The sequence below is a fragment of the Acipenser ruthenus genome, chromosome 6, assembly GCF_902713425.1.
Source record: "Acipenser ruthenus chromosome 6, fAciRut3.2 maternal haplotype, whole genome shotgun sequence".
In the NCBI taxonomy this organism is placed as follows: Eukaryota; Metazoa; Chordata; class Actinopteri; order Acipenseriformes; family Acipenseridae; genus Acipenser; species Acipenser ruthenus.
Genome location: NC_081194.1, coordinates 53,057,247 through 53,074,199, shown reverse-complemented (window position 1 = coordinate 53,074,199; position 16,953 = coordinate 53,057,247). Strand labels below are relative to the sequence as shown.

General features: G+C 37.4%; 1 protein-coding gene across 1 annotated transcript in view; it reads left to right on the top strand.

Annotated features, from left to right (window-relative positions):
- Positions 1 to 7,959, top strand: part of LOC117410666 (coiled-coil domain-containing protein 85A-like) — a 53,294-nt gene extending 45,335 nt beyond the window's left edge. The window contains exons 3-4 of the mRNA XM_059025487.1: positions 710 to 767; positions 1,591 to 7,959. Of these exons, the coding sequence (XP_058881470.1) occupies positions 710 to 767; positions 1,591 to 1,606 (74 nt within the window). The 3' untranslated portion in view covers positions 1,607 to 7,959. The remainder of the gene's footprint in view (positions 1 to 709; positions 768 to 1,590) is intronic.
- The last annotated feature ends 8,994 nt before the right edge of the window (positions 7,960 to 16,953 follow it).

Here is a 16,953-nt window from a genome sequence, read left to right as displayed (position 1 = left end):
AAAAAATGTAAAGCAAGAATACAGAAAGGCAGCATCATCTTAAGTGTCATAATTCTCATGTATTACACAGGTACTGTTGCTGATTAGTTTATTTACAATTTAACAACATGTATGATTGTAAAATGAAAATGTGTTATTGCTTATTGCAACTGTTATTTAACTAATAATAAAGCATTACTGGTAACATATACAACGAATACAAGAGGAGAAGAAACACAGTTTTTTTCTCTCTTGAATCATTAGTAAAATTGTTTGGCAATATATACATTTTTATCTTTGCATATGGTGCCGTGATTAGGGTTAGGGTTTTTTTTTAAATGAAAACAAATACTGTGTAAGCTGTGGCCTATTTGAATAAAGGATATATAACAAAAAAATGATCTCATTGTCATTCCTATGGCACAGCTTAAATTCTTGAGTATGAATGAAGTGCCCTTTTAGGAGAATATGTACAGTGTTTGATTTTTAAAAGCAAATTTTTGAGAAAAAAAGTGAAGTGTATTAAAAAACTACTTCACAACTGTGTGAAAAACATAATGCCACAGTGACACGCTGGAAAGAGCATGGGGACAAGCTGGTGTATTGAAATGTTCTGTAAAGGTCCCATATGTAATAGGCATTTGGGGCTGAGTTCTTAGAAAAAGATATACAGGTACTGTGTTGTCTTTCTTCTTCAGTGTTGTCATGCTTTCAATCTTGTTATTTCTAGCACTTATGTCAGCTGGCTGTTGCACAACTACCTGTAGAAGTGTCAAGCTCTGGGACAGGTAAGGATCTCAAATTCATGCACATCCTAGTATGCATACAGGCTGCGCTACCAGTAGGATGTTCTTGACTGATTTTGACTGGCATATAGGACTATGGTACGATGCAGCTAGTGAAGGCCAGCTATTAAATTATCAAGTTAAAACTAATGTAGATAATGTCGGGAATTTGTTAAATGCTACATGTTAGTTTCAATTGAAAGTGAGAAAAAAGAGATTCCCCTGGGACACAATATATTATAGTCTGAGTTTGGCATTTAGTTTAATGGTGCCTGTGCTTCCCATCCGAGAAAGAAGGTAAGCCAATTTATCACATTTGTCTTAAATGTGTCTCCATGGGGAAGGTCCTTTTTGGATGATAATTTGATCTAAGCAGGGTGTAAGATTGATTTCTTAATATTTAATGTGATATGGAGAAGCAAAATAAGCAAGTGGCTTCCACTGCAGACTGTGAGAAGTGAACCTAAAAAAATAAGAACCAAAAAGGATGTTATGGATGAACTGAAACAAATACAATAGTAACAATAGAAGATTAGTGTCTGAAAGACAAAGCTTCTTTTACAGTTTCCTTACAGTAATGTGCTGATGAAAAACAAGACGAGACTGAATGCAAATAACAAAGGGCTCTGTCTTTTATATTGACTAGGAAGGAAGGTAGGAGATATGGTTGACAAGTTCCTCTCTCCTGAGAGAAACTGGTAAAGCACCAGAAAATTGATTACTAGGGGTGGTTTGATTTATCATAATTAACATCAAATGACACTCTTTCTCACAATTCACCTACACATGTAGTCCTACTAATCATCAGTTTCATACTTTCTTGCAGTTTTGATGCCTCTTGACTAGAACCTTTGCTGAATGATAGCCCCCAGTACCCAGGTCTCATCTGGATGTGGTCTATAGGAAAGCCTGTAGTGGACGAGATGGGATTTTGAAGATGCACTAAAGAATGTTTTGATCTCTCTTTTTTTTCACAAAAAAAAAACAAAACAAGAAGAAGCCTTTACAACTACATCCATGCTATGAACATTATTTAAACAAGTCAGGTGTGTTCAGACAACCTACTGTACATTCAGATTTTCACTGACAAATTGATTCCGTCTGTACAAACTATCACAAAGGTTCAACTAAATTAAGGAGATGTAGCCTACATGAGGGAAATGATACCCTACCCTGAAAAAAAATGTATTGGATGAATGAACATGGAACGAGTAGATCTGTGGTAATCTGATTCAAGGTTTGCTTTCCTCTACAGCACGATATCTCCATTCAGTTTTAAGATGTGTGTCAACATTAATCTACACTGGGGATAATGCATACAACCTTTTTACTGTACTGTTCCTTATATAAAGGTTGGGTTTCTGCCTCTGTATTAAGCTGAACAGTTAATTTTCTAACCTTTTATTTTCACGTGTAACCCTTTTTTATGTTGAAAATACAAAACACTTTCAAGTCTATACAATAAATGAAAGTGCATTTTTAATTAATGGGTTTCTAGATTGGAATACACATATTTAAGTCATGCAATATGCTTAAGTGATAGGAAGAAAGTTAATAATGTAGGAAGGAGGGCCAACAATATATTGCTATACATGCCAATAGAACGCCACAGCAGGATTGGCCTTGCATGTCAACATTTAAAAGTTAGTTGCGGTATTTCCATAACTTGTCATTAATGAAGATAATATCTGTGTAAAAAAATGATTTATTAGAGACATTTTTCCATACTAACAGTTGCAGAGAGATCAGAAATTACATTTGCACATCCCTTGTGGCAATTTCTAGCACCGCAGTTGTTGAGAAATAATTATTTAAGCAGAAGCAACAAAAGATTATAATCCAAAACACAATATAGGGTTGGTGTTTACAACAAAAGCATTTCTTACGTTTTCATGATGTTCTGCGTGTTAAGTGATATCTTTTCTAACAGTCCATGATTGTTTTTATTTTATTTATGTATTTATTTATTTTTAAAAGTGTTTCTCAATACTTCAATATACCACCCACATTTATGTGTAGACATTATTTGAAAAACTGCTGGGGAAACTTAAATAAAGATACTGTAACTAATTGCCCTTACTTTTCATAAATGTACACTTTTTGCAGACATTGCCATTGTTCTCACATCGATGTTCCCTGGTGCTCTGATTGGATGGCAATGTGCTATGAGTTTTGATTATTTCTTTTTATTAAAATCAATGCTGCTGTGTTATACTAATTAACTACCCTTTGGCTTTGATTTCCTCAAGACTCCACTCGCTGTAATGTATTTGAAATATTAAATATTATAAATACATTTTAAATATTACATTTCCTGTTGATTAAAACATTAAAGGTGTGAACATTGGTGAAAGTAATTGGTTTCAGTTTTCCAGGTATATATTGGGGTTAATTCTGAATGCTAAATGTGTAAAGCTGGTGAGGATAACCAGTATTAGTATGTGGATTTCCTTGGTATAAATCAGTAATGCTTGAGTGTTACAAATCTTCATTAAAACACTGGTCCCTGATTTTAGTGTAGTGTATTTCCTATAATAATAATGCAAAGCTCCTTTAGCATAGAGCAAATAAATACAGCTGTTTTTCAAGGGGTGTCATTATTATAACATTGAACCTGGTATTAAAATGTACACTTTTTATCAATGATAAGTAAGGACACTGCTAGACAGCTACCAGAGGATTCAAATTCAGAAATGCCAGCCCCAGACAGTTCCATTTGGTATATTTTGTTCTGAATTTGGATTACAAAAGTGACTCTAACAGTTTCTGATTTTCTGTCAGAAGTGCTGTTTTTCTCTAGGTTGAGTGTGTGTGTGTGTATTTATAACATATATATTATATATACAGTATATATATATGTGTGTGTGTGTGTGTGTGTGTGTGTAAAGTCTGTTTTCAAGCAGCACACAGACATGGTGAAAAGAAAAACAAATGGCTCAAGGCAGTAAAGCCTTGGTCTACAGTATTTAGTAAAGTAAAGCGGTGGTTCTGACAGGGAACTCATGTAAATGTAAAGCATCATCAGTCGAATAGCTAGTATCTTATTTGTTCTTTGCTAAACAATATTTTCAATGATTGCCAATGAAAGGATTTATATCTTGCCTCAATCCAATACGTCCCTGCTGTGTGCCAGAATTCTCCTCCTCTGATGAGGGCGGGCAGCTATCCTGCTCCCCTGCCATGGTTTCCCTACAGTCAGCCTCTCCACTTATCTTCAAGCTAATTTATGGGCAGGGGTACCTCAAAAGGCGAGGCCAAACAATGTAGTGTAAAATATGTATAATGTAGTAGTGTTGTCTAGTCTATGTTTTAATAAATAATCTCATCACATAGTTTTCTGACTAAATCACAAGTGTTATGTGTGTGCACAATTGCACAAAATTACCTGGGGAGCCAAGAACTGAATAACAATGGAGACTGATTTACCATGAAGTAACACCAAATTAATGAACAAAACATATAACAAACACCATATGATGTGCAAGATAACGTTGCAGTAATAATAATAAATCATGATAATTGCTCGGTAAAATAAACATCTGGTGCCAGTTTATTCCTCCTGACATACAAATCCCACACTATGTAGAGCACGGGTGCCCAATTCCTGTCTTGGAGGGAATGGGTGGGTCAACCTTGCCTATCTAATGGCCTGTGGCGTGTTGTCAACATCAAAGAACACATTTTGCAGAACCATGATAATACAATGTGTTAATGGACACATGAGAGGTTTAATAATAAAAAGTACACCATGTGAATGTTGCAGTTCGTTCCATCACAGGTAGCAACAGATTTTTTCAATTCCAATTGTATTAGTGGTGATGATTCACTGTCCTTACGTTTAGAACCAGAGTACAATGCATTTCAGCTTGGTTTAAAACAGTTGGTCCTGGTATCCATGTACAGCTATGGCCAAAAGTTTTGCTCACCCTATAGAATTAACTTCATAAAGTCGAATGAAACCTGCCGAATAATGTTACGTTAACCTATTTAATTACATACCACTTTGAAGATTTCCATATACTTAACAAAACAAACAAAAAAAAAACTTTTACCACGCCTTTGAAAGACAAAACTGGATTTACAGCACTGGGGAGCCACTTCTTTTTAGGGATAATCACAGGATAACCATATATATTACATTTCCCAGGATTTTATTAGTGTCAAATTCCCAGTTTTTGAGTAAGACTGGGGGAATGCAGCTTAATTCCCCAGATTATGTATGTGTGATGGAACCAAGCTTGATTCACTAGTGCCGTAAAATGCTCTATTAAAACCCAGCTGTGGCTTATCCCAGTGCTGTATTTGGTTCATCAAATAAACCCCTTAGCTACAGTACTACTGTAAGCTTTTTTTCTTTCTTATTTGCAGTTTATTAAGAAATCTCCTTCAGATGTAGCCCTTAAGTGTTTGTTTTTGTGTCAAAAACAGGCACATTCAAATTGGAAATATCTCAGAACAAGACACAATGATACTCATAATTCTAAATGTCAGAAATTACCATTGGGATGTGCAATTGAATCCACAAGCTGTGCTTAATATGAGGTAATAAACACAGATGGAAGACACAGATATGTTTTAGTTTGACAAAGAAAATACCCTCTCCACAGGTACAATTTCTGCATGCCATATTTTCCTATTTCCATAACATTATATATGTGCTGGTTAAATTGATGCTCATTTGCAAGAGTCTCCTGGCACAAGGCATAACATTGTGTCCTTGGGAAATCAATTAATATTTGGGAATGTATCTGTTATATACTGTACTGTATGTGCTTTAAATTATTGTCAACAACTGTTTCCAAGGATCAGGGGGTTTAGTAATTGATTTCACTTAATTAGTAAATTGACACAATATTTGGTTTTATTAATGGTTTGTGTATTGGTTTGGGTTGTTTGTGTATTATGATTTGTTGTGCACCATTAATTTATTTTCTTTTGATTATTTCAATTGTAATATTAAATGTTGTTTTTGTACTTTTGACTCTGGGTTAACGAGGGATGATTGGAATACAGATTTGGTTTCTAAGGAACCAGCTGCCATCAATCACCTCCAGGTGCTGCATTCCAGCACACCTGTAGGAGATCAATTGTATTAGACCCCTCTATATATAAACAGGACAGAAAGAGGAAAGAGGAAAAAAAAAGAATGAGGGCATTGTAAGCAGTGAACCGAGCAGGAGAGGCCACTGCACAGTACAGAACCAAGGAAAGGATAATGCCAGGTGAAGTGCCAGTATCTAGAAACAAGAGAGGACAAACATTGGAAATTAACCAGGGGGGTATGCTGTCTTTGTGTTTGGAAATATAACTGTGGTTAATTTATATCAGCAGACACTAAATAAATCAAAGTAGCTTCGGTAGTATACTCTGATGAGCAAGAAACTGTTAGGAAGTTAGTAAATAACCATTAAACAGTTGGAGATTATTTGCTCTGTATTACCATCTTGAACCGTGCAGTAGCCCCGGAAAGCCGCCCTCCGCATTGGGTGAGAGTAAGGGAGAGGACGTGTTGCTGAGGAGACCAGAGTTAGCTGCCACTGCGATAACCCCACTCTGGTTTGAGTGAAGTACCGGTGTTCCAGCCAGCCTAGGTGCGGGAGCATTATATGGCTGTGGCATAGACCTGTGGTGCTTAATGACCTGTTATACAACTTTACCAGAGTTGGGGTAGAAGGGGGGTAGAGGTGTAGTAGAGATCTAGCCTTGCAAGTAGTTGGTGGCTAAGTGGCTGTGTTATCTCTCTTTCACTCTCACTCTCTCTCTCGGCCAGTGTGGAGGGTACTGCGGGATTTCTGTTCACTTTCTGAACCAAAGGGATTGCGAAGCTGGAAACAGGCAAACTGAAATTGAGCGAGTTTTTGTTTAAAACTATAAGGACCTGGAAAACTGTTCGTTTTCTTGCTGTTTTAGACCTCACGTTATATGATTGGCTTGTGGTGTTATGCCTTTTATGAATGGTATTTTCCCAATTGAAACCTTGGTGGCAATGGGAAATTTGCCTTGGTCTGCTTGCCTTTGTTCCTCCGTGTGTGGTCCTTGCTGGTATCCTGGAATCCAAAATGACCTCTGTAAAACAAATAGCAATACATAGGTTAATACATTATAGTATTAGTTTACTCTACTTAATGTTTCAAGGGTTGACACTAGTACACTAAAACCCATTTAAGTGCATGATGCCAATTGGTTTCTCTTCTACTGGTAATAAAACAAAATTAATAGAGTAACCACAGATGTAATATATTGTATGTTTATTTGGTTATTACAAGTGTAGACTTGGAGTCCTTTATTTAATAAACCTTACCTGGCAGTTGGTAACACAATCTAGTTTGTAACTTTATCCTACACCTCCCCATCCTCCACTTTGTTTCCAACCAATCCCTTTAATAATTGGCTTCCTTCTCCCCCTGAGATGCAGAACCATTTCACTAAAATAACCCAAAACCCCAATACTTTTTTTCAATAGCTAATGGTTAATTGTTCAGTTTACAGCTGTTAAAACAGTCTTGGCTGGCTGTGAAGGGGATTTATTTATTATGAAATAAACCTCCCCAAGAAGGTTTATTTTGTTTATTGTCACTCATAAGAAGTATAATTGTTGAAGGTTTATACATATGCAGGAAATGTACTTTTGTTTCACCATTACAGGGTACATGTTTCTATTTAGCTATATCATGGTTAATTATTTATTTTTTGGCAGTGAAACATTTGTAGATGTTTTTCAAGGGTATCGGTATCCAAGTATGTGGGATGGCATTTAGGTTATATTATTAAATTCACTGGTTATCTCTTTATGAGTCTGCACATGAAATGATTGTAGATTGTATTTTTTTTTTTTCCCCCCACAAAATTGGTAATGGTATATTGAGAGGATTTTATGTGACGGTTTGCCCCCAAAATGTAGTTAATAAATGAATCACTGCTGCAGATTTGTGGGTTTTTTTTGTAATTTTATAGCTGGTATGCAAATTATGCTGCCAGAAGCCATTGGGGATGCAATATGGCTCAGTTACTTACACATTAGTAGCAGGATACATATCTATTGATTCCCAAGCAATGTTGCTTCTTAATATATCCTCAAAGAGTAGTGAAATCAATTAGCACTGCAGTTATTCAATGAGATGTGAGAAGAAACACACTGAATAGGTTTGACTTTTTAATTATAAGTTTTATATATTAAATAGTGGCTGGTAAAAATAGGCATTTTTAGCCAATAGAGTAAGTTATAAAAAAAAAAAAAAAAAAAAAATTCCTTGAACAGAAGACTGGTGTTACAGTATATTATAAATGTCTTGTAGATTGTGTTGGCTTATGATCAAGTTTAGGAAAGTTACCTGTTGCAAAAAGATGATTTAGAGCTATATAAACAATGCATCCAGTTCTTTACTTTGTCTTTAAAGCTGAAAGAAAGGTTGTTTTATCTTCGAGTGCAGCCTATAAAATGCCAGAGTATTTAGGATTCAAGTCATGCACACAGTAAGTTCTTTGTCAGTACCATAGTCATTTAAGACACTAAGAAGCTGACCACATTATTTGAGAATTCCCATAGGTCATTCAGAAAATATTTTTTTCTGACTTAAAACAACTTGGTGTAAGCTAACACAATCAATCTTCAAACTTTCACTAAATACATTCTTTTGAAGAAATAAACCATGCAGTCAGGATTCAAAACTGCTGTCAGTACACTAAATCTACTTGCATGACTGTTGTATAAAGTGTATTGTGATAACTTAACTAGCGTTTCAAGGCTGGCCAGCGGCAGAAATAGCAAACAGCCACAGACAGTATTGCAGTTCAGCGTCTTGGCACACTTAATTACACAAAACAAACAAAACACAGGAACAAAATAATAGTTTGAACAAAACACTACACACAACTCTTCAAACTGATCAAAACAAAACAGCACCCAAGCACAGCTATCGCGGTACCTTTCTCTCTTACTCTGCTTCTCATTCTCTGCTCCTCATGCTCTTACTCTGCTTCACTCTCATGCTCTGCTCCTCACTCTCTTACTCTGCTTATCACTCTCTTACTCTGCTTCACTCTTTTACTCTGCTTATCACTCTCTTACTCTGCTTCACTCTTTTACTCTGTTCCTCACTCTTACTTTGCTCCTCACCTACTCTGACCAGGGGTAATTGGCAACCAATCATACCATTACCACCTGGCACATTACACACTTTTCCAATCACACCTCAATCACTCTGTAACAGGGGAGGTCTGTGCTGACTGTCTGGCGCATGCAGGGTACTGCAGGAAGGGGGCAGCAGCCTCATAGATCCACCTGTCAGTCATGGCAGTGACAGAGAGGTGGGGAAGAGGGTGTGTTGGCTTTCCCTCTCTCTGGGAGGTAGGCCTTGGGGGATTGCTTACCCTATAAGATAATGCTCTGGTGTTCCCTCAGCCTGCCCTCTAAGATGAAACGAGCCAGCTGGCAGAAGCTCTGCTGTCGGACAAAGCACAAACAAAAAGAAAAGAAAAGAAAAGGAATTTTTTAGTAGTGGGGAAAAACTTGGGCAGAACCCCGAACAGTACAATCAGACCCGGGCCGTGCAGATAGCGACGGTCGAGGTAATGCTGCCGAGTGCAGCACCTTTATTTTGTAATTTTATTACAGTTTTATTTTCCCTTTTTCTTTCACCTTTTGTTTTCATTATTCTTTTGAGCACCTGTGAGTGCGAAACATTGGTCTGTACCTGTATTGGTATTACTGTGAACTGAACTACCGTTGACGGTATTCAGGCCACAGACAACAGCGCCCTCTGCGGGCTAAAGAGAAAATAAGGCCAAAAGAAAATAATAAAATGGCACCAGTGCGGTGTTACAAATAAAACTTCTGTCTCCCGTGTGTGTCAGTGAATTGCCCACCACCCTTCCACACACTCAATTCAACTACTAAACACAATTTCCATCATCTAACCCCCCCCCCCCCCCCCCCCCCATTGAAACCCAACCACTTCCTCAAAAGTCCTAAATAGTCCATTCTTTGAACTTTTTGCGGGTGGTATGGAGGGGACCCAAACACAGTGGCAGGGGCGATTGGAGTGCATGCCAGCTTCCAGCTATGGAGACGACAGGGCTTCTCCTTCCAGCTCTGGAGACAGCGGGGCTTCTCTCTGGCTCTGCACACCAGAAGCTCCCATCTCGCTGGCTCCGCACACAGCAGCAGCTCCAGTCTCGCTGGCTCCGCACACAGCAGCAGCTCCCGTCTTGCTGGCTCTGCACACAGCAGCAGCTCCCGTCTCGCTGGCTCCGCACACAGCAGCATCTCCCGTCTCGCTGGCTCCGCACACAGCAGCATCTCCCGTCTTGCTGGCTCCGCACACAGCAGCAACTCCTGTCTCGCTGGCTCCGCACACAGCAGCAGCTCCCGTCTCGCTGGCTTTGGGTATGGGCAATCTTGCCATCCATGTACAAACTCTTCAAACAATGCACACCTGACTCACTGTGTGACCTTGAGCAAGCACTTAACCTCTTTGTACTCCGTCTTTCGGGTGAGACGTTGTTGTAGTCTGCAGCTGATGCATAGTTCACACACCCTAGTCTCTGTAAGTCGCCTTGGATAAACAAATAATAATAATAACTCACACCAGGGTGCTCTGTGGTAAGGTGCTTCAGTCATTTTCTTTAGCAGCAGCAACTTTGGTTCTGGCACAGGCAACTCAGGTTTCATTGCAGCAATTCCCCACACAGCTCAGGAGACCTGAAGGTTCAGTGGGTGTCCTCCGATCCCACGACTGAGCCAGCTTCCTCTTTTACACCCCGGAACTCCAGAGCAGATGTCCACGAGTTTCTGACCTCTGGAGGACAACTAGGCACCTGACCTAACCCACAGGAGTGCCAGAGCTAATGCGACGCACCAATCAGAATCCCCAGTGAAGACCAGTGACTTTGCACAGCCAGGACGTGAAACTGTGTTGTATGACTCCCCACGCACACCACACAGCTGTGCTTTTACCAGATGAGCAACTCAAGGACCCTATACAAGGTTCATATTTTAATGATTTGAATGATGAGGGATTTATATGTGCCATTGTTTAGATACATGTAATTTAACAAGAGGATGTAATTTCTTGATGTGTCAAAGTGGCTGCACTTTTGAATATAGGGTATACAATAACTGAGTTGCTTCCAAAGATTGTAGCTCTTACATGTAGTGATGTCATTAAATCTTTTTCCACTGAATTGCACATTATTTGCCATGCAAGAGAGGGGCCCAGATTCATAAACTATGCAGCACCTGTTGGTTATTCAAAACTTAAAGATGTAATTTTAAGAAAACAAAACTCAATACTGTATATTTGTAGATTACATGTCAGTATTTTCTGAGAATGACAACTTCTTATATAGTTTGGCAAGGTCTTAAGGGACTGGGTATCAGCTGACTCAATGAGTGAGCTATGTAATGTTACCGCATTCTTTCTCTTCTAGAGCCAACCTTAACTTACGTAAGACAGCTGGAGGCCCGGGTGAGGCAACTAGTGGAGCAGAATCAAATGCTGCCGTAGGTGGGTCAGCACTTTCTTGACAGCAGCGGGGCAGGAACAAGCCATTAATACCTCACTTGCAGATACTTTCTGAAATTACAAAATGTGGGAGCACCTGTTAGTCTTTCAGATGATAAGCATTCCTAAATTGACATTTCTCTCTTTGATTACGTTGAAGTCAATTAGGAACTAGCTTTGCTTAAGCAATAAACAATTTGTAAAAAATGTTACTTGCCAGATCTTTCTTGTTTTTGTTTACAGTATTTAATCTGAATTGATCATATGTCTCAACGGCATTTGATTTGAAGACTGCCCAGCTATACCTTTGCTTTTTTTCACATTGCACTTACTAAATCTAATGGGCAACTGTCCTAGTTGCTGAAATGCCTGTAAGTGGTTTTAGTCGAGGCCAGTGGAACCTCTGCAGGACCTGGGTCGGCTGTGGTTAATTTTCAGTCCACGTTTTGTGCTGCCCGTTTCCTCTGAAATACAACCTGGGGTTTAAGTTCCCTCTGCACAGGATGTTAGCAGACCTCTGCAAACATTCAGCAGCTTGCTTTCCCACCACCAGCCTTTAAATGATTATGGCAGAGGGCCCAGGGTCGGATTGAGGTTGTGTCCTCGTTTGTTTTTTTGCATCATCAATGCTGATGCTCATGTGAAAATTCTGGTAAAGTACAAATAGTATTGAATAGTAAATACCAAGCAGTCATATAAATACTGCCAGCTATAGCTTGAAACCTAAGTTTGACCTCGGTAGAATGTCAGCTCTGGTTATGTATATTCCTATGGTACAGGCTTTGTTGCAAGTGGGGGGTTGGTCACCAGAATGCAACCTATTTGTAATAGATCTTCCACTAGCGGATGATGAGTTAATAACACTGACATAAGCTTGCTCTTTAGCTGATTGGTAAGACATTAGTCTTTCCATTTAATTCAGTAGGCTGAAATGCCTATTAATTCCAACCATAAATGCAACAATTAATGGGGAGAAGGCAACATGGTGATTTCAGAGCTGTTTCTTGTTTATTTGTTTGTTTGTTTGTTTGTTTTTTATAGAAGGCATGTGTTTCTTGTTTATTCTGTAAATATCTACATGTATATTGATATATTAGCAATGGCTTCTTTGCATAAGAGTACAGCAACTCCAAGTCACTTCAAACTGGCTCACAGCTTGAGAAAGTTTGACACATTTTTCATGTCTTACTCAAAGTGTAATGTTTCTTACTGTTGTAGCTGAATTTCTCATACATTACACAGGACCTCTTATTGAAAGCATTTAGGAGTGGCGCTACTTATCTCTTACCTATGTATGAGAAATATGAGGGGGCGGGGTCACGATACCAGAAGTCAGCTCCTTAATGAGGCAGGCGATGTGTCAGTCACGGATTGGAGGAGACGTGATTGGCCGTGCCACCGAAAGAGGGAGTGACAGAGAGTATTTAGGGAAGTGGCCCCAGTGATCTGTTCCTCCGTTATGGTTACAGACTGACTGTGACGAATAAAGAGAAACCGTGAGTGTTTAGTGTTGTACTGTCTGTCTATTTAACTGTTTCTTGTTTGTCATTGTAGATGGCTATAGATCCGGGAGCTGTTGCTGTCAAGCCAGCATTAAACCCGGACTACACTGTACCACTGTAAAGCAGTCGTTTCACATTCACAGCACCACTTGCACCCGGAGCTCTAATTGTTGGACTGGTGAACCTGTTATTATTATTTCAGGACTGAACCCTGTGGTTTTGCTGACTATACACATTGTTGTGTATAGTCAGTGTTATTATTTAAAAGCCTTAATAAAGCTTTGTTTTCACCATTGAACTGTTGTTGGCCTGTTGTTATTAAGCACTGCATCACCTCTACACCTGTGCACTACAAACCACTTTGCCACAATTTCAAGGAATTTGAAATTGAAAATACAATTGTTTATCATTTACTGTATTCGGTACTTCTAAATACATAATTCACAACATCACTAACATCATCTCTTCAAAGAGAAACAAGAGAACATTATTTTATTTTTTCCTTAATTTCTATATATACAGTATATATTTCAGATTTGAAGATTTCAGTGCTTGTGACGAGAGGTCTTGTCACTATACTGTCTCTCCTAATGTGCCAATAACTAGAGGCGTCTTATCTTAAATGTATTGTTAGACATAAAAGTTGTAACAGCGAGCAAACTACAAAAAAAAAAAAAAAATCTTGTTGGGAAGTTTTGAAATCTTGGGCCAGCCAGGTTCCAATAAAAAATATAAGCTATATTTCCTACAAAATCTAAAAAACAAAACGATTATGGTTCTTTGATAATCAAATATTTCAGACCATTAACATGAAGGAATGGCAAGGTATATTAACTGAATTTATTTATTAGAAAAAATATATAAAGTAATTTATGAGTTATATTGGAAACATAAATACTGTATAAATGAAACAAGCCTTTAATTCAATCAATCTTTATTTGTATATAGCACCTTTCACAAAAATTTGCCTCAAAGCGCTGAACGAGAAAATAAAACAAAAACATATTTCTTAAGAAAAACATAAATGATAAACAATACAGTAATAAATACTTAAGTATAAGTAAGTAAACAAGTTAATTAAAGAGCAGTAAAAACGAGTGATAGAAAATATATAATTTACAGAACTGTCTTACTTTAAAAAGAGCAACAGAGGGAGCCTCCCTCACAGATGCTGGCAAGCCATTCCACAGTTTAGGGGCTCTGTAAGAGAAGGCTCTGCCGCCTGCATTTTTTTCTGTATCCTTGGAATGTTAAGCAAGGCTGCACCCTGTGATTTAAGAGGCTGACTAGGAAAATATGGAGTTAGGAGTTCTTTTAAGTATAGGGGACCATGGTCATGGAGAGCTTTATATGTCAGGAGCAGGATCTTAAAATCAATCCTGAAACGAACAGGAAGCCAGTGCAAATCTGCCAAAACAGGGGTGATATGTTCATATCTCTTGGTTGTTAAAACTCTGGCTGCAGCATTTAATTAGGAGGTGAACATGAACTTTTGAATACATTATTCTAAAGCTCCCTTTTTAGAAACTGGAAATATTTATTTTGTTATTTAGATTCATTAAAGCAGCAGTAATCCATTCTTCCATAAAATATTTTAATAGAAATCACTAATTTCTCAAATATCCCTAAGGATTTGGCTAGCTTTCTTAAGGATACTAAATCATGTTTTTACTCTTAATTTTACTGTGCCTGGGTAAAAAATATTATTCTTTCTTGAAGGTCTTTATTTGCTTGCACATTGAGTAATGTGCATTCTAAAATACTAAGCCCATTTAAGAACCTATGACCACTGAGCTGTGAAGACGATAAGATCATACTTCTCATTGATAATGCACCTAATTTATCTTCTTTCACTTCCTTGGGTTTCTGGCCAAGGAGTCCATTAAACTTATGCAGACTTATAATTAATATTGGTCATTTAACAGAGACAGGTGGAAATAGTACAGTGTTTATCAGAAATTAGATTTAAAGCATTTTGGAGATACTGGGTTCATATACAATTATGATTGTGCAATTGAAATTCATATGAGTAAGTCATTCACACCTGCCAAGTTATAGACGTCTTGACATTGCCAGGTAATATATTGAGAATGACAAAGTTTTTGACAACCAATGAATCAACTACAATTATGACTTTTGCAAAGCAGCGTTCAAGGAGGACTCCTTCTCTGTTGTACATTGTTGTAACTGTAAATAACTGGCCTCCTTTGCAATTCAGATAATACTTTATACTGTAGATTTTGAAAAAATAAATAGTAAAGGTCTTCATTAGTGTAATACAAATTTGTATCACTTTTAAATTATATATTGCCTAGGGTACAATATTTTGTATTTCATTTATATTAAGTATTTTGTATTTCATGTAATTAATATATTTTCTTATCAATGTATACATTTTCTCATTTATGTACATTTTATTTCATGTAAAGCACTCTGAGACACCTTTATTGATGTGAAGTGTATTATATAAATAAAGATTGATTGATTGAAGAGTAAATAAAAACAACAAATTATCCATACTGTGTTCAATTTAAATAGTGTAATAAGGAGATGTATTTTGTATACATAAGAAAACCATTCTGTAATGCATATAAACACCTTCAAAGTCTATAAAATCCTTCTGGAAAAGGTTTGGTGCGAATTATAGTTGCTAAATTTTGGTTCCTTGCTGCACGGACCCGCACCCCCCAAAAACGTGTGATAGAAGATTTGTGGCTCTTCAGCGAAACACAGGGAAAGGGGTTCATTTAGTCAGAAAATAATTAGCAGCACTATAAATCATTATATTTGTACAGAGAAATACAAACTTAATCCACCCCATAGTGTCTTTCAAAGAGTTTCAGAAATAATGAGCAGCTGCAGAGGGACTCTCTACAATACATTCATTTGTCTGTTCTCCATACTGCATGAAGAAAAGGTCGATTTGAATGTTTCTGCACCAACAAAAGTTTCTTATGACTTCTTGGTTTAAACAATAATTACAACATATTTTCCAAACAGCCTTATACCTACAGTGGTTTTGCCTGACTTTAGATAAAAACAAATCACTGTTTCACTTCAAGGTTAAAGGCAAGTACAATACTTGTCGCTGTGGTTATCAATGTTTGTTATCAATATTGTCAGTTAAGACCAGCACGCACATTTTTTCCTAATTCATATCCTTGATAAAAAAAGGGATTTGGAATTTTAAATAACAGGCTTCCTTTCAGCTTAGTCTACCGAAAATCTCTAGTGGCTGCAGATCTTTTGCCTTTTGTCAGTTGGTGGGAAAATAAAACTTATGTCAGTGGGTGGAATAGTTTGTCAGAGTAGTAGGATTTTTCACTTTTCCCCAACTCATTCTCACAATATATAAACGTGGCCCAAAGACATATCAGATGCTGAGCCAGTAAGTGATTAACTTCTGCAACAAATGTTTAAGAATCACTAAATTTAAGCTACACACATTGATTTTACATGTAAGGTTTTTTTTAATTATTATTATTCCAGTGATAATACTGATTGTTTGAATTTAGTTTGAGTAGTAAAAAAAAAAAAAAATCAGTTAATATCAGTCACAGTGCTCTTTAAAATTGTGCTATTTTATCCCTGGTAATTACCTTTTCCAAAAGTGAAAATATGCTTAGAAAATACTAACCAGGGCTATCAGTATCAGAATGTAATATAAAGAGTGTGTGTGTGTGTGTGTGTGTGTATGTATGTAGATATGGTTTAAACGTTTAAACGCTGATATTGCAAAGCATTTAAACGTTCATAAGAATTTACCAAAAGCACATCCCTAATAACAATACTGGATTGTAAAATGTTTGTGAGGCTTCAGCAGTGCAATAACACAGCCATTGTGCAATACCATAATGTAACATATACCGGTGCTCTGAACTCTTTCCTTTTAGTCACATACATCATTTGTGACTGCAGTATGTGTGCCAACGTGATTAAATCTGGTAAACAGATTTTAGTCCAGACAAATCTGCCTATTAGGCATTAAGCTGTGGATGTTTATCTCCCCTGTTTGTATTGCTTTTTCATCATGAAGTGACACGCTAGGCAATGGTGGCTTGTCTTAATCTCATTTCTCTTTTATATTATCACAAAGGGATGCCATTGAGAAGAATGGATAAGCTCTACAACCATTTTGGTCTTGAGTGAGAATGTATGCTTTTATTCAGTTTCAATATTTCTGTG